This window comes from Temnothorax nylanderi, unplaced genomic scaffold, assembly GCF_030848795.1.
Source record: "Temnothorax nylanderi isolate EJ_2023f unplaced genomic scaffold, tnyl_v1.0 TNYL_tig0008_pilon, whole genome shotgun sequence".
Taxonomy (NCBI): Eukaryota; Metazoa; Arthropoda; class Insecta; order Hymenoptera; family Formicidae; genus Temnothorax; species Temnothorax nylanderi.
In genome coordinates this window covers 2,746,341-2,762,673 of record NW_027249070.1, presented here as the reverse complement: position 1 = coordinate 2,762,673, position 16,333 = coordinate 2,746,341, and the positions used below count along the sequence as shown (strand labels likewise).

At 44.2% G+C, this 16,333-nt stretch overlaps 1 protein-coding gene across 9 annotated transcripts in view; it reads left to right on the top strand.

Annotated features, from left to right (window-relative positions):
- Nucleotides 1-16,169, top strand: part of LOC139785583 (uncharacterized) — a 94,741-nt gene extending 78,572 nt beyond the window's left edge. For 4 of the 9 annotated variants that reach the window (XM_071724776.1, XM_071724769.1, XM_071724753.1 and 1 more), the window contains 15 exons: nt 6,496-7,928; nt 8,183-8,954; nt 9,620-9,793; nt 10,106-10,276; nt 10,443-10,754; nt 10,942-11,263; nt 11,380-11,626; nt 11,928-12,111; nt 12,240-12,456; nt 12,592-12,783; nt 13,032-13,282; nt 13,413-13,951; nt 14,306-14,434; nt 14,693-14,870; nt 15,250-16,169. In XM_071724776.1, coding sequence (XP_071580877.1) covers nt 6,955-7,928; nt 8,183-8,954; nt 9,620-9,793; nt 10,106-10,276; nt 10,443-10,754; nt 10,942-11,263; nt 11,380-11,626; nt 11,928-12,111; nt 12,240-12,456; nt 12,592-12,783; nt 13,032-13,282; nt 13,413-13,951; nt 14,306-14,434; nt 14,693-14,864 — 4,656 coding nt within the window. In that variant the 5' untranslated portion in view covers nt 6,496-6,954 and the 3' untranslated portion in view covers nt 14,865-14,870; nt 15,250-16,169. Of the gene's footprint in view, nt 1-5,937; nt 6,074-6,495; nt 7,929-8,182; nt 8,955-9,619; nt 9,794-10,105; nt 10,277-10,442; nt 10,755-10,941; nt 11,264-11,379; nt 11,627-11,927; nt 12,112-12,239; nt 12,457-12,591; nt 12,784-13,031; nt 13,283-13,412; nt 13,952-14,305; nt 14,435-14,692; nt 14,871-15,249 lie in introns of all 9 variants that reach the window. The other 5 variants (XM_071724779.1, XM_071724760.1, XM_071724789.1 and 2 more) reach the window with 4 other exon arrangements.
- Nucleotides 16,170-16,333: the final 164 nt, after the last annotated feature.

The window sequence follows — 16,333 nt, the reverse complement described above, 5'->3', positions numbered from 1 at the left end:
CTAATCTTCTTTCGGAGGCGATCCGCGCGTCGTATACACGTCAGATGTATGTACGTATCTCGTATATAAAAGCTTCGCACACGAGAGGTCTGCAACGCGAGAGCTAAAATGGAAATTATATGTCACCCGTATTATATTGCAGGCTTGTTCAAAGACTGTTCCATTTGAATATGTTAGAGCGAGAAACATAGAACGACGTCCCGTTTGTAAGAAGCAATTTCCACCCGTAAGACCTTTGTGTTTATATTATATAATATTTAATAATTATGTAATAATTCCACGTTACATGAGACGAGAACGCTGCCGTTACTGAAAGGAAATAATTGTACGTGTTGCGCAATGAAAAGAAAAAAATTATAGCGGGGAATTGATATCGCTTTGCACGGTGAGCTTAATAATCGCCATAAATGTATAATATATTCGATATAGGGGAACTCCTCATATTGGATCGTAATCCGTTTCGCAGTAATACGCCATAATACGCAGCAATACCGCGTCTTTAACGATTTCATTTGGCTATTTATACACTCCAATGTAAAGGCGACCTGTCGTTTCGCGTTCTCCGTAAGTGTGTAAAATCCGTGCTCGCGCGCGATACGCGGGTATACATACGTGTCCCCGCTAAATAAGGAGCGAACTGACGCTTTCGTTCCGTTTAGTTCGGTCTCGCATTCGCGTTTCGCGAAGCGCGAGAGATAAGTCCCGAGTCTACAATAAGTGTTTTAAACCCTAAGCCCTAAGAACCAATTGACCAATCACAGTCAATTATTCTCCTCAAATTCAACTGCGATTGAACAATTTCTTAAGGCTTAGGGCTCGAAACATCTATTGTAGACCGAGACTAATGAAGAGGAAAGAATCTCATCGATCCTCACGGAGGATCCACGCGTCGCGCACGTGCGAGCTCGGACTTGTCGGATATACCCAAATATTTATTTTAAAATTCAGCCAGGAATGTATTTTCTCACGTATCTCACGTACGTCGAAGTGTCGCCGCTGCGCGTGCTATTGTCTCCGCTGGCACGATGCTGACGTGGTAAGATGCGGCGCGGAACCTGCGACGCCTGCAGCCCCGGCGTCTGCGTTTTCGCACTAATTGGAATGCAATTGCGAGGGGATCGGTCTGGCGGGCACGTACTCTGACGTGAACGGATTAAACGACGGTCAGCTCTATTTTGCGGGCAAGTTCGGGCGCGGCTTTACGCCAACGGAAAGTTAATCCGAGCCGCCCCCGCGGACAGAGAGAGAGAATCGGCCCCATTTACCCGAACTCGATTTCGGATTACGTCCTTGAGCGGAGGAGCCCCGATGACGCAACGGGAGATCCGCACACTTTGTCAAACCCACGCGTACATTAAGTCGAGAACGCGTTGATCTTCGTCGCCGAAGAAGAAATCTGACTGGAGACCGATAAAAAATATTTTTTATCGGCAAAGAGAATTTTAAATAGAAACATATTTAACTTTGTAAAAGTTCTCGAAGCGAACGACTTTAAATGTACATACAGAGGACTCTACCATGCGATATTTGAAGCACCTTTCGAGAAGACGGTTACGAAAGTTTTTGCCATATCGCTGACATCGCAAAGGATATTTATTTAAAAGTTAGAATTACAAACTTGTCTGCCGTGCTCGAAAATAAACGCGCCGTATTAATCTTCGCGCATGACAACGTTTTTAAGTTTTATCCGCGGGATTCTCTCGCTATACGAAACACATTCGTACAAAGGAGACGGCTCGCCCATTTTACGACTCGAAATACGAGACCGGAGAGAGCCCGTCTCTTTTCACGCAGGAAGAAGTTCTTCCTGTGTCTTTAAACGAAACTTCTGGCATGCATGGGTGCGTAGGTGCTAAACCAGCACGCGTGCAACCCGATGCATAATACATTCGCGTGCAACGAGTGCAACGGAGCAACGCCGTGTGAATCAAAAGTTCCAAATCAAAAGAGAGGGATGAATAGGAGACGTCGCTTGTTTGCGAGGGTTGTTTCTTCATATCGTAGATTTTTTTTTTAAAGCTCAGCACGAAACTTTGACGGATTATTACGGATTATAAAATACTTTTACTTTTCTTGTTTGAGATTATTTTCGCTCCAATTCGCTAATTAATCGTTGTACAGCAGGAATTGATCTGTTGATTTCTAATCAGAATCGATTTTGCGAATATTTCAGAAACGTGACTGAGAAACATGGAAACGGTATCGCGAATCTGATTTAGTTCGTTTCTAATATAAATTATTTAAGCGGAATTGTAATTCGACGTTAAAATCAATGAGATATTTAAGACGGAACAATTAGAAACAGCGAGAAAGATAGCAAATCAAATCTAATCAAATTGTTGGGGAGATAATGAATTCCGGAGTAATCGGAGAATACACGGGAAATGGCAGTGTTCTAGAATCTTGTGTTTTCCCGTAGAATTAAAATATTTTGATACGCGATATTTTTTATCTTTTTAATTATTATTCCAGGGAGTATTTCTTCGATCGACGCTGAGCCCTTAAGCACGGCGGATAATTATTCAACGAGTATCGCTTGACCGACCTGCCGGTGTTCCGGCCGTGGTCTCTCTCGGATTAACTCTAAATCCAGCTTAGCGCGAGCTTTCTTTGATTATATCCCAACCCCGCCCTCGCAATCCCACGCCGCCCTGCTCCTTCGCCCGGCGCGAATCCGAAGTCTAGACGAACTTTTGTGTAATATCAGAACGGTCGCCCTTCTTGTACATTCAGACAAACGACGAGATCATTCCACCTTGAGAAAATCACACGCTTTTATCTCCGTTTTCTGCTGCCATCGCGCGATGAGAAACGAGGGGAACGCGTCTGAGGCAGCCGCTCGCTGTCTAACCGGCGGAACCAAAATTGCGCCACTATTTTCCGACGTAAGCCGTCGTAACTTTCGCCGAGACATTCGCAGGTTTTCGTTCTTCCGAAAGGGGGAAATAATGATCGAGGATCGATCGGAAATATACACGGATCTTTCCGAACACGAAGAAAATAAACCTGCGTGCATATTTCTTGTAACAGTAAACGCAACAGAGGAACGAGAAACAAATCTGCGAATAAAATTTTCTCATCATTGAATGTAAAAGATCTTAATTGCGACGTAAGAATTAAAAAAAAAATGAGCTCGTGGTCCCGCGTGAGGAGAAAAAAAGGATTATTCCTCCAGACCTCCCGTTCGTCCGTACCTTTCACGAAATGAATCGCGCTACCGTTTATCGATGACGGCGTACTTCTTTTTTGCATGTAAATGGATCCAGCGACTATATTCGTTGATTGAATCCAGTTTCGCGGCCTCTGCCGAGGATAAATTTCGCGTTCGCCGAGGTCGGCACCGCGCGGGGTTCACCGGGAGGCGGGGAACGGAAATCGATCGGTTAGGGGTGCAAGACAGACAGGGAGAAAGCGTAACGTGAGAAAGGAAACATCGGGCGCTGTCCCCTTTCTCCCCCTCCCTCGTTCGCTTACAACCATGATATTTCCAACCCCTTCTGTCTGTCGCACATGCGGAAAGGATCGAATAAAATTATTCAAATCGTCTTGCGCCGTTTCAATTCTTTTGAACCGAACGAAATGCGTAATAGACGTAATGGACATTCCCGTAAAAAAAAAAAATGAAAGTAGGCAGTGCTCTATTTTTCGGTTATCAATATATCGATTTCTGTCAAAAACAATTTTTCGACAGAATCGTATTTTATCGTGGCAATCAATTTGTTTTTTAATAGAGACACGGTCAAATTAATACATTCAATTGTGCGATAACACATCGTGTTTCTAAAATAATTGCTCTGTGCGTAAATCACGCCGGAGGCGTGAATATTTTTCTTGAATATCTCCGGTCGCGTCCCGTAATTTGCCATCAATGTCGCAGATTGAAATATTATTAATTATCCCTATTAAACAGTCCAGTAGAAAATAAATGGTTTCAATTTCGATACGCGCTTCCGTCTCGAGAGGAGTTTAATTGACCGAGCGCGGTGGGGCTTTCTCTCTCTCTCTCTCTCTCTCTCTCTCTCTCTCTCTCTCTTCGTGTGAAACAGGTTCTCGCCTCGTCTCGTTTCTCGTCCACGGTTCGCGTATCATTCGGCCATAATGATCGTCGGATAGAGGGGGGGGGCGAAGGGAGAAGAGAACGAGCGAGAGAGAGACCTAACCGAGGGGGTTGTCAACGGCCGGTTCTGGCTGCATCGGGGCGACAATGCGACGCGCCGCGCCGCGCGCACGTTGACGGTGTCATCTTTATGGCGTTGTGTGCCTCCGCATCTAATAATAAACGGGTCGGCGGCCATTGTCGGAATATAGGTCGAGCCTTCTGGCATTTACCGTGTCGTTTACGAAACGTCAGTTCCGTACGTGTGCCTGGGTGTACGCGAGCGTGCATTTACCTTACCGCGAGTCTTCAAGTCCCTCGGCTGCTTACAAGTTCGCTGCGTGAAGCAAACGTCGTCGTCGTCGTCGTCGTCGTCGTCGTCGTCGTCGAATGAATGGACCGCGAAGCGCGACACAGTTATCAACTTCGCGCTCCGAGACTTCGGTCTTATCGCCAGAGAAATAAATCAAGACACACCGACAGGGAATGCTCCGAACCCGGGTAGCGGTTTGTAACGCGATGTTTCCCCTTTTTTTTTTTAATGTTCCAGACACCGCCGCGACTCTCTTCTCAAAGTCGCGGAACTTATTCGCTCGGTCCGCGCGAAGTTTCCAAACAAGAGGGCCGTTTATCTCCATTAATTTCAAGCGGATTCTACCTTTAGCAGAATTTTAATTTGAGTCTTGGCTACGAGAAGACTGTAACTAAGCAGTTGTCCAATTAAGAAAATAAGGGGATGTATCGGGGAGGGGAGGGGAAGCTGCCCGATTGCCTCTCGGCCGGCGGATAAACGCGAACTTTATCGCGCCAGTTTTCGGGCACGAGTTAGATTTGCGGTCCTTCGTCCCTGCGTACGCGGGGTCGACGTGCCGAGCGATCTTTCGTTACATCCACGCGCGCTCACGTACGTGTACGTGTATTGGTCGACGTGACAGTCGGATTTGTGGCTTTCGGGGAAACCGTTTTCGCGTTTTCCCGCGCAACACATTTTCCCACGTTGCAAAAGAGAGAGAGAGAGAGGGGGGGGGGGATCCGGTGATAGCGATAGTCAGAAATGGTCGTGTGGCAATTTCGTCGCGCGTAACGCAATTATACGCGAACGGTGCCGGGCGTGTAATCGAATCGATTTACGATATGCCGCGAGAACGTATTTATAATTTATTGAAGCGAGAGAAAAAAGGAGAGAGAGAAAAAGAGAGAGGTGCGCTTTCTTGCAGAACGCACATCTGATAATGAAAATGGGTGTCAGCGAGAGCGAATTAAACAGGTATATTAAAGCTATCTAAGCCAAATTATCAGAACACAAAAAATTTTGTATGGAATTAATTTGCTAATTATTTGCAATTTTTTGCTTTTAAAAGTAATTTTTTTGCTCCAGCTAATTAAAAAGTTACGAAGGGCTAGACAGCTTAAGATTTAGCTATCCAGCCCTTCGTAACTTTTGAATAGCTGGAGCAAAAAAATTACTTTTAAAAGCAAAAAATTGCAAATAATTAGCAAATTAATTCCATATAAAATTTTTTGTGTTCTGATAATTTGGCTTAGATAGCTTAATATATCTGAATTAAACCGTTTTATCAGACTTTTCGCGACATCGCGGCCTGAAATAAGAGTCTTCAGCGAACTCCTGTCTATCAGTAAAAATCGTTAAACTCGTAAAACTCACGGGTTATTTATCCCTCGGCGCGATAATAAACCCATCCGCCGGAACGCGATGGGCGAGGTCGTCGAACCTTCCGCCGTGTTAGGATTATTAATTATCGCATTAATGGACAGCGCGCTAATCTATCTTGCTAAACGGAAGACCGTCTTAACTTAAGTTAATATCGTTTTACCTCCAGGCGAGATCGCGCCAAGTTGGGACGGCGAGGAAACGATTAAAGTCTCTCTCGGAAAGGAGGGCCATCCAGCCGTCTAGCGGCATCCAGAAGAGAGGCGCCCGGCCCAAAGATTAACACTGAGCGAATCAATTAGACGGTTAGTTGGACCGGCTAATTGCGACGAGGATCGAGGAAGACGGGGGGGGGGGGAATCTTTTAAAAGTTTTTGGGAGATAACGATAAATCCAAATTGCTCGCGTAAACGCGAGTTATGTGTTTATAGGGAATAAAAGTTCCCCGAATTTACTTTACGGACTGCTATATTGCTTGTGTCTATCGCGCTGTAAACGCGATATTTTGCCGCAACTGCGCAATTTGCATCCGAATAAGTTCGACCTTGCGTGTTTTATCGCTGTATAAATTTAGATCTTCCGTTCCGTTTGAAGGCGATTTTATCGTGCGCAGTCAGTCCGCGGCGAGAAATTAATTTTACGTTCGTCATGTTCTACATTTTATAAGCACTCACGTAACGCCGGAGAGGGACAAGAGGGAAAAAAAGAGTTCTTTTTTTGGTTCCAGATAGCATGCAAGGACGCGAGGCGCATTGTTCGGCGGTTACAAGGCGATGAGAAGGCTGAATGGAGGCAGAGGAAGCCTCAGAGCCCCCTGGGGCTCCCGCCGATGTTCCGTTGACAGAGCAACGCAACCGGGTCAATCTTGTCGCTGCACTTAAGCCGATCTGAAGCTGCCACCTATTCTCGACCATTTACACCAGACCTGCATTTAGTCGCGGTGCTCCGAGGAGAGACAGAGGAGAGAACAGCTCGTCCGATCAGATATCCCGTTCAGATACGTCCGGGCGACTTGAGAGGCACACGGATTGAAACCGATATAGTGAAACCCATGCCAAAGATCTACTTACGCCAATCGATTTACGCTAGGCAACCCCGATAAGCTTGATCGCGCGAGATCCCGTGAGAAGGAGGGATTCGGATTCATCTCGGACAGGCCCAGGAGAAGAGATATCGGGACATCGAGATGGCGGCGCCAGTGATCGAGAAGAAGCGTTTCTTCTGCCGAGAATGGGCCTTCACGAAGCTGTCGCACTGCCTAGAGCAGCGGCCGCAGTCCAAGACCTGCGGGGCTTTGATCGTGGGCGGTCCAGGAAGCGGGAAGACGGCGCTCTGCGCCGAGCTGGCGTGGCCGTCGAACGGTGCGTCCGCGAGGCATCAGCGGTCCCTGAATCGCCGCCTGCTGGCCCGACACTTCTGCCAAGCGAGAAGCGAAGCCTCCCTGTCGCCCGCTCAATTCGTGCGTTCTCTGGTGGCCCAGTTGCTCCAGGCGAGCTCGGACGGCGTTCATCATCGAGCGTCGTCCGCGCCGATCTCGCCGCCGACGTCCGCGACCGCCGCGGCCGCGACGACGGTCACCACGACGATGCTCACGGCAACAACGACGGCGACGATAACGACGACAACAGCGGCGATACCCACGACGCCGACGGCGCCGACGGCGCCGACGATCGTCGCGACCGCGCCGCCTCTCACGTCCAGGGAGGCCGTCGCGGAGGCCTACGCCGAGAAGCTGCGAACCGATCCGGAGATCCAGGCTGCGTTACAGCCGGACGTCCTCGACCGGGATCCGGACGACGCCCTGAAGAAGGCCCTGCTGTTCCCGCTGTTGGAGGTCGAGCCGCCGAAGAACTGTCTTTTCCTGCTGGTGGACTCGATCGACGAGGGCCAGACACTGAATCCACCGCAGACCGGCACCAGGGACTCCCGGAGAGAGAACGACAACGTCAGTCGTACAATAGCTGAATTGCTAGCTAATCACCACCATCTGTTCCCACAGTGGCTCTTGTTAGTCTGCACCGCTCGACGGCAGAGTAAGACCATCTCGCGCATGTTCACCGGCTTTCGCAAGATCTCGCTGGACGACCTGAGAAAGTCCCAGGTCGTTAGAGACGTTCAGCAGTATATTCTCGCGCGGCTAGATCAGGAAGATGCTCTCAGGTAACGACAGGATTGTCGCAAATCGCCTTACTTAGCTTCATCAATTATTTGTAATCTCGAACGGATTTATTTTCGAGAAAACAATTGATAGTCAATTCTTTTACTGGGAGAAAATGCATCTCGATGAATGAATATATTAAACTTGGGTACTTAGCGGTACAAAAGTTTGCGTTAGTTTATTAATAACAGTCAAAACTTACTCGTGAGTAATCGTTGGTTTCGATTAATAATACTTGTATAAACTACTTTTACAGGCAGCACATCTCGCGCGACACCGCCGAGATGCTGAACCAGCTGCACATAAAGAGCAACGGCTGCTTTCTGTACCTGGAGAAAGTTCTCGACGGCGTGGCGGAGAACTTTATTGTTCTGCGCGAGGTGCGGGAGATCCCGGGAACGCTGAACGGCCTATACCTCTGGCTCTGCCAGCGACTCTTCAGCAGGAAGCAATTCAGCAAGGTGCAGCCGCTGCTCAACGTTATACTCGCCGCCAAATTGCCCATCACTCAGGAGATCCTGTACGAGAGCGTGAAGACGGCCTGCGTCGGCATCACAGTCGAGGACTTTAATCGCCGGCTCCACTTGCTGCGCCGGGTGATATCGGTCTCGCGTGCCGGCGCATTGATGCTCTTTCACCACAGCTTCGCCGAATGGCTCCTCGACGTGAAGCACTGCACCCAGAAGTATCTCTGCTCGGCCACCGAGGGCCACGCCATGCTGGCGGCCTACTACACTCTACGCGGCCCCGAGCTCAATCCCGACGAGATCTGCGTACTGGGGCAACACCTGCAGCGCGCGATAACGAGCATTCCGGTTAGCACCACGCTGGACGTCCACACTCTTCAAGTGCTCTGGATGATCGGTAGTAATGCGCCCATCGAGGGCTGTTATCTGGATAGCTCCGAGTGTATTCTTTGGCCCAGGCAGGACGTTAAGCTGCTGAGACTGCTGATCGACGCGGGCGCTCGGCCCTCCGAGAAAACGGTCGACGATGACGCTAGCAAAGATGCTATTTCTTCTAGTCAGGTAACATTCTTTTTATTAAAAGAGGAATCCGTAAATGCGTGAAGAACACGCGACTGCTAATCGACAAAAGAGATATGTATTCGGGATATCCAGCGCACGTTTAATATTTTATTCAAGACAAACAAGCGGTTGAAGTTTATCGTGTATACAAATTTATTTTTAAAAATCTCTCAGGAAACTGTGATAAATATAATAGTAACATCTAATCTGTTTATCTACGAATTTATTTTTAAAAATCTCGCAGGAAACCGTGATAAATATGTATAATAGTAACATCTAATCTGTTTATCTACGAATTTATTTTTAACAATGTCGCAGGAAACCGTGATAAATATATAATAATAAACTGTGAAAAATATATAATAATATCTAATCTTTAGTTTTGATAGAAACATAGCGGTTTCAGGAAACTGTGATAAAATATAATAATATCTAATCTAGTTTTTCGGGGTCAGCATACTTTTTTTACGATAAGAGAGAACAATGCGACTCATAGAAACTCTCAAGTGGCGTTAAGTCGCATATGTCGTCAATATGATTCGTAATACATTCGACAACGCTATATCGTAGTTTACTGATTGTCATGGAGAATATTCGTAATAGAAATTTTGTTATCGGAAATTGTAGTGTGAAGGAAGGTTTAATTTCGCGTTTCCTACACAAAGGTTTCGCAAGATGTAAGCCCCATTGAGGAATCTCCGAGTGAACCATTAACAGAGCTCCTCGGTGAAAGCGGAGATATCAATCAAACAGACTCTTACGGACGAACGGTGTTACACACTCTAGCTGCCGATGGCAATGCATCTCTGTTGGAATTGGCGCTCGCAGCCTGTCCTCAGGTACACAAACTACGCTCTCAAACTAATACAACTTTTAATTAATTAATTAAAAAAGAGTCACGATAGTATCGTTATATAGATTACTGTGTAAACTGTAAGTAGCCAAGCATACTAAAATTATCATTACTTGTAAATCTGACTTCCATTGTTTATTTTTTAGAAAAAAAAAATAGTTTTTTTAGGTGTAGTTGTCTGTTTCAAAAAATAAAACATCAAAATTGTTTCCATGTTTTTTTTTTACTTTTTTGTTTCCACGACAATTCGTGGAAACAATTGAAATAGATAGCTTGATGAATTTCTGAATTTACGTAGGCAAAGTTAGAAGCGGTCGACCGGAACGGACAGACGCCACTGAACTTGGCCGCTAGGCACGGTTACGCGGACGTGGTGCGTGTTCTCCTAGCTGCCGGTGCGAGGGCGGATCATGCGGACTGTGACGGCTGGACCGCCCTCAGGGCCGCTGCCTGGGGAGGGCATACTCAGGTATAATTAGATTAAGTGGCGAGTTTCTAAGAACATATGCAAGTCTCGTTAGCTCCGCGTTATACATAATATGTAAGAGATAGTCTCATTTGAGTAAGATCATTAAATTGCAGGTCTCGCGAGTCGTAAATGAAACAGGTGTTTCTCACGAGTTCTGCTGTTTCAGGTGGTCGAGCAACTTCTGAAGCACGGGGCTATGGTAGATTGCGCGGATTGGGATCAACGAACTGCGTTAAGAGCCGCGGCATGGGGCGGCCACGAGGATATCGTTAAGGCTCTCCTAAAGCACGGCGCGGACGTTAACAGGACGGACGACGAAGGTAGAACAGCTTTAATCGCCGCGGCGTACATGGGTCACAGCGAGATCGTGGAACATCTTTTGGACTTCGGTGCCGAGATCGATCACGCGGACAGCGACGGTAGAACTGCGCTCAGCGTCGCCGCGCTTTGCGTCCCTGCTAATCACGGATACGCGAAGGTTCGTCCGGCATATGAGTATCAGTTAGACGAATCTTGTATTAAACTGTTGTATTAAATCGTTGCACTATCGTCAGCATCTGAAAATTCTTGAATTAATTAATAATTAATAATTTACTGGTACAATTCTGTCCTATAAATATGGCGAAAGTGATTTTAAGTAAAATTATGTTGGTTGTCCGTCGTAGGTAGTCACGATACTTTTAGAGCGTGGTGCCACGGTTGATCACGAAGACAAAGACGGTATGACTCCGCTGTTGGTCGCTGCATTCGAAGGTCATCGCGACGTTTGCGATTTGCTTTTGGAATTCGACGCGGATATGGATCATTGCGACGTCACCGGGAGAACGCCTCTGTGGGCGGCCGCGAGCATGGGACACGGATCGGTCGTCAAGCTCTTGCTGTACTGGGGCTGTTGCGTCGACACTATAGACAACGAAGGCAGGACCGTTCTCAGCGTGGCCGCTGCCCAGGGCGGCACGGACGTCGTGAAGCAATTGCTCGCGAGAGGTACATTGTACAATTAGTTTAAGTGGCGCAAGCATATTGTGCCTGATCTCTCTTTCTTCCTCGCTTCCTCTTTCTCTCTATTACAAGTGTATAAAGATATATAATTTCCACGCAAGGCCTAGACGAACAGCATAGAGACAATTCTGGCTGGACCCCACTACACTATGCGGCGTTCGAGGGTCACGTCGACGTTTGCGAGGCGTTACTGGAGGCTGGCGCGAAGATTGACGAGACGGACAATGATGGAAAGAGCGCTATTATGCTCGCGGCGCAAGAGGGGCACACGTCGTTAGTAGAGAGATTGTTGAAACAACACAACGCGCCTATAGATCAGCATGCCCACGACGGTAAAACCGCTTTAAGGTACTGTGCTGATGATAATCAATGATTCTACTATACACTTTATTATTTTTAAACTAATGTAATTTTGAACTAATCGACAAAGAGCTACGATTATCTTTTAGACCGTAATCTAAATAATCATGAAACACAAGTTATCATTTATGTATTTAATTTTTTTGAGGGAAAAAATGGCTTTTTTCTTTTAAGATAGATTTAATTGTCTATCGGACTCTCTAATAATAATTAATAAATCCAATCATTCTAAACAAATAGGATTGTAAATAAAATTATCGACATTTTTTAAATGAATTATCTCTCGTAGGCTCGCGGCTCTAGAAGGACATTACGACACTGTGAAGATATTGCTATCTCATAATGCTGATGTTAACGCGAAGGATGCCGATGGAAGGAGCACTCTCTATATACTTGCGTTAGAAAACAGATTAGCTATGGCGAGGTTTTTGCTGGAACACGCGAACGCGGACATAGAGAGTAGAGATTCAGAAGTAAGTAATCGTTAATCGTGTCAAAAGAAGATGCTCAATAATTATTTACTATTTTAATATCTAAAATGACTTGCGCTTTACATGTGATACGCCTGGAAATTAACAATTACTACATTGGTGTTCTATAGGGCAGAACTTCGTTGCACGTAAGCGCCTGGCAGGGACACGTGGAGATGGTAGCGTTATTGCTAACCGAGGGTGCAGCCAGCGTAAATGCTTGCGACAATGAAAATAGAACGCCGCTTCATTCCGCCGCTTGGCAAGGACACGCAGCGATCGTCAGGCTGCTCCTAGAACACGGTGCCACTCCCGATCACACTTGTAATCAAGGTGCCACGGCTCTAGGTACGTTAATTATGAATAATCTCTAAAGTTGTATAATAAGATGCACATTAACAATATAAAGAACTTTTTTTATAACTTGGTTATAGTTCTTATAAATCTGAGGCATGTTAGCTGATAGTAGAATGTAATTTACAGGTATAGCCGCTCAAGAAGGACACGAGCATTGTGTTCGGGCGCTTTTGAACCACGGAGCCGATCCCAATCACTCCGATCACTGTGGACGTAATGCCATTAAAGTAGCCGCTAAAAGTGGCCACGACACAGTTGTCAGGCTGTTAGAAGAGCATTCTGCGAATCAACGCAGCTTGAGGCCCGGCATCAATGGAGGTCAATTGCAACATTTTCTGTTAATTTACAGTCAAATTTGAACACTTAAGAACATTCAGGAAGAAGATACAGAAATATCGTTCTTATCACTCCTCTCTTGTAGAAGATAACAAAATTCAAATTTTGAAATTATTTTGTAATATTAAAAGTGTCTATGACTTGAAAGGAAATATTTTACAATTGTTATTTACCGAAAATTTTCTTTTCACATATCGAAAATTGAAACAATAATGTTATATAATTTCCAGGTGGTAGCAGTAGTGCTACTTCCGTTACATCCAATTCGACGGCTGAGACTAAACCTTCGTCGGCGATTCTGAATCCTCTATCGACGCAATACAGCCCAGCGGAATCGCCAGACTCGACGAAACGACGCAGCTGCGTTTCTCTAGGCAACAATTCGAGCAACAGCAAATCCAGCAGCAATTTAACCGGTAGCACTAAGAGCGATCAAGGAAAGTTTAATCAAAACTCGATGGTTAACTGTCAGGTAATCAAGGTAAGGCGGCAACTTCCACGGCACTCGCTTGGTTGATGAAATTAAAGCGACTTCGTGGCTATATTATGGTTAATTATTTAACTCTTATAAAACTTACAAATTATTTAACTTCTAATTTTTATAATTTCAGGCACCATTATCTTTCACGCAACAACTACAGCAATGCTCAAGGGGAGCAAAGAGTCGACCACTCAGCAAATTATTGTCACCTTTGAAAAGTGAACCGCAGAGCCCGATATACGCCTCACCTCCGCACTCTCCGTTAAGCGACAGCCTTATTCCGTACTCACCTACAAACACGAGTCCACCTAGTGCTCAAACAGCGGTTAACGTGATACAGAGTCAGCTGGGCGTATCGTTGCTGGCAGCGAATCCAAATATGCCATACAAAGCGCAGATAGGAGGATACAATCATACGCCGGTCATCTACGAGCCTATCAACATCAAAACTGAGATTATCGATAGGAATAACATTGGCAAGCCGTTCGAATTAACAAACGAAATGTTAGGCTTGAACATTGGGAAGGATAAGGAGAACGGGCATGAGGAGAAACGAAATTCGGCCGACACGCATTTTACGCGAGACACTCATATGAGAATAATATTGGGAAATAGCGGCGCTGGCGTTGGTAGAAGCGTCAAGCACGTATCGGATCATACACCTGGAAGGTAAGCAGTTGATAAGAAATAAATCATATGCACAAGTTATAAGCACTATACTAACATTCTAATTATGTTTATCACAGCGTACAATTAACATTTTCTCATTGTGAAATGTTTTTTTGATCATCCACGAGACACGACATCAGACTACATTTTATAGAGACCGCAAATTACTTACGGCATTCACACATTCACAAAGACTTGTCAGCGAATGTTAGTCAGATATCATGCACATTTGTCTTATGTTTCGCACACGTGTACATCATCCACGAAAAATCATACGTACATAATTCCATCCTCTCAATCGCAACTTTATAAAGCATATTTATTATCTTAATTTTTTTCAATGCAATTCTTTAGACTTTGCAGAAATCACAATGGTCGTATAAGGAAGACACACCGCTTCATGAGCGATAGGCTTTCCTTCCTTTTTCAACCCTCCCGAGCGAAAAAAGATAGAATATGTAGTCAAGGAGGACATACGACAATGTTAGACATATTTGTCATGCTATGTATCAATTGGTTATTAACATCGTTTACTTAAAATCGCCAATCAAAGGCACAGACATGTATTAACGATATTTTTCTTCTTTTTTTTCTTTTTTCTAAAATCTTGATGCATTATTACTTTTCTTTTTGACTTACATTTAACTTTTCATGTCAGCTCTTCGACGAAATAAAATATTATACATATATGTTATTCGTGTAAGCACATTTTGTTTAAAGTACCATTATATTTCATTTCAGTGCAAGCAATGTGAAACCAAAGCGTAATGGCTTGGTGTCCAACCCAGCCATGAGATTAGTAGCGGGCGTTAGAAACGGAATTGAGAATGCTACAAATAGAAATAAGCCTATTACAACGCGTGTAAATGGATTCCAATGGAAGGCGGAAGCGCGCAAGGAAACACCTTTGTAGGGGCAGGTATCGTCTATCATTTATTTATACTCATTAATAATTTTTTTCCCATTCTGTATAGTATAGATACTTCTAATAATCTGTAAATTTCCAAGCAATAGTAAATGACTCGGTACATCACTCCAAATTCGTCTAAAAAGTATTTTACCAAGTTTGCACTTGGCTGTTAATATTGAACTTAACTTACCAATTTACTAGCGTCATTATAAAATATTTTAAAATTTATATTTTACTATTTTTAAAACGAATGAAATATTGATTAATCATCTGTTGCCAAATCTCATACAATGACGCAATAATAACTAGACAGTCCATAAATGGATATATAAATTATATAAATTATATAAATTATATAAAATATAATGAAATACATTTGTTGTTCCAGGCTGTATCTTATGGATTGTCTCGACGAAGAGCCGCGAGCCAACACCGTGGATGGCGATCTGTCGCGAACAAAAAGCGAAAGTCAATAAACAAATTTTTCTCTGTTTATTTGAGCAAAATCAAATTACCTCAAATAAAAAGGAAGAGGAAGGAAGAATGAATATTCTGATTTCACGGCGTGAAAAACGGAGATCGCGTAGCACACAAAACCAAATATTAATTTGCATAGGGAAAGTATATGTAGACATAGATATGTAAACTTACGAAACACGACTTTGTATAAATATGACGTTAATGGAATTATTTACTGATCTCACTAATGTAATACGCGCATACACATATACATATGCGTTCGTATTGGGTGTGTCTATGTGTATGTCTGTATATGACGCTTATACAGAATATCGCAAACACTGCCCAGTCTCCGAATCACACTGGTTTTAGAGAGGAAGCTATATCGGTTTGCAACAGTCGGGAGTAAGAGTAAAAGTCGCTAAAGATTGTTATCGAGAGAAATTGATCAGCTTTTGAGGTATTCTGTATATATACTTAAAAAAATTATTAAAATCTTGAAGAGAGGGAGAAAGAGGAACTTTAGTCGTGATGTTAATGCCAGAATAGACGATAAAGTTTTAACGATGAAAATTTCTTCAGAAGACTGGATGCAAACAGAATGCATATGTGATCTTTTAATGAGTAACTTTAAACCGAGAAGAATATTGTAAAGATATGTATAAATTATATTAAGAGAAGACGTTAAAGAAAAAAAAACGATATTACGGACTTATTACAAATACGTAAAGTTATGGCCTGAAAATGAGGAAACGTGTAAATACCCCCCTCGTAATGTCTCTCGCAACATATTTATTATACTGTAATAGGTGCGAAATAAATAAAACTAGAAAAGAATATTACACGTAATTACCAGCGTAATTATTTGTCGCCTTATCTCATGACGACTGCCGTCGCATTTCTGCATAATATCCTATCCAACGACAAGTATCATTCAAGGTGAATATGGTGATGCGATGAGATGATCTATGAACATATCATTACGGAAGATAATGCATCTTTCATATCTCTTA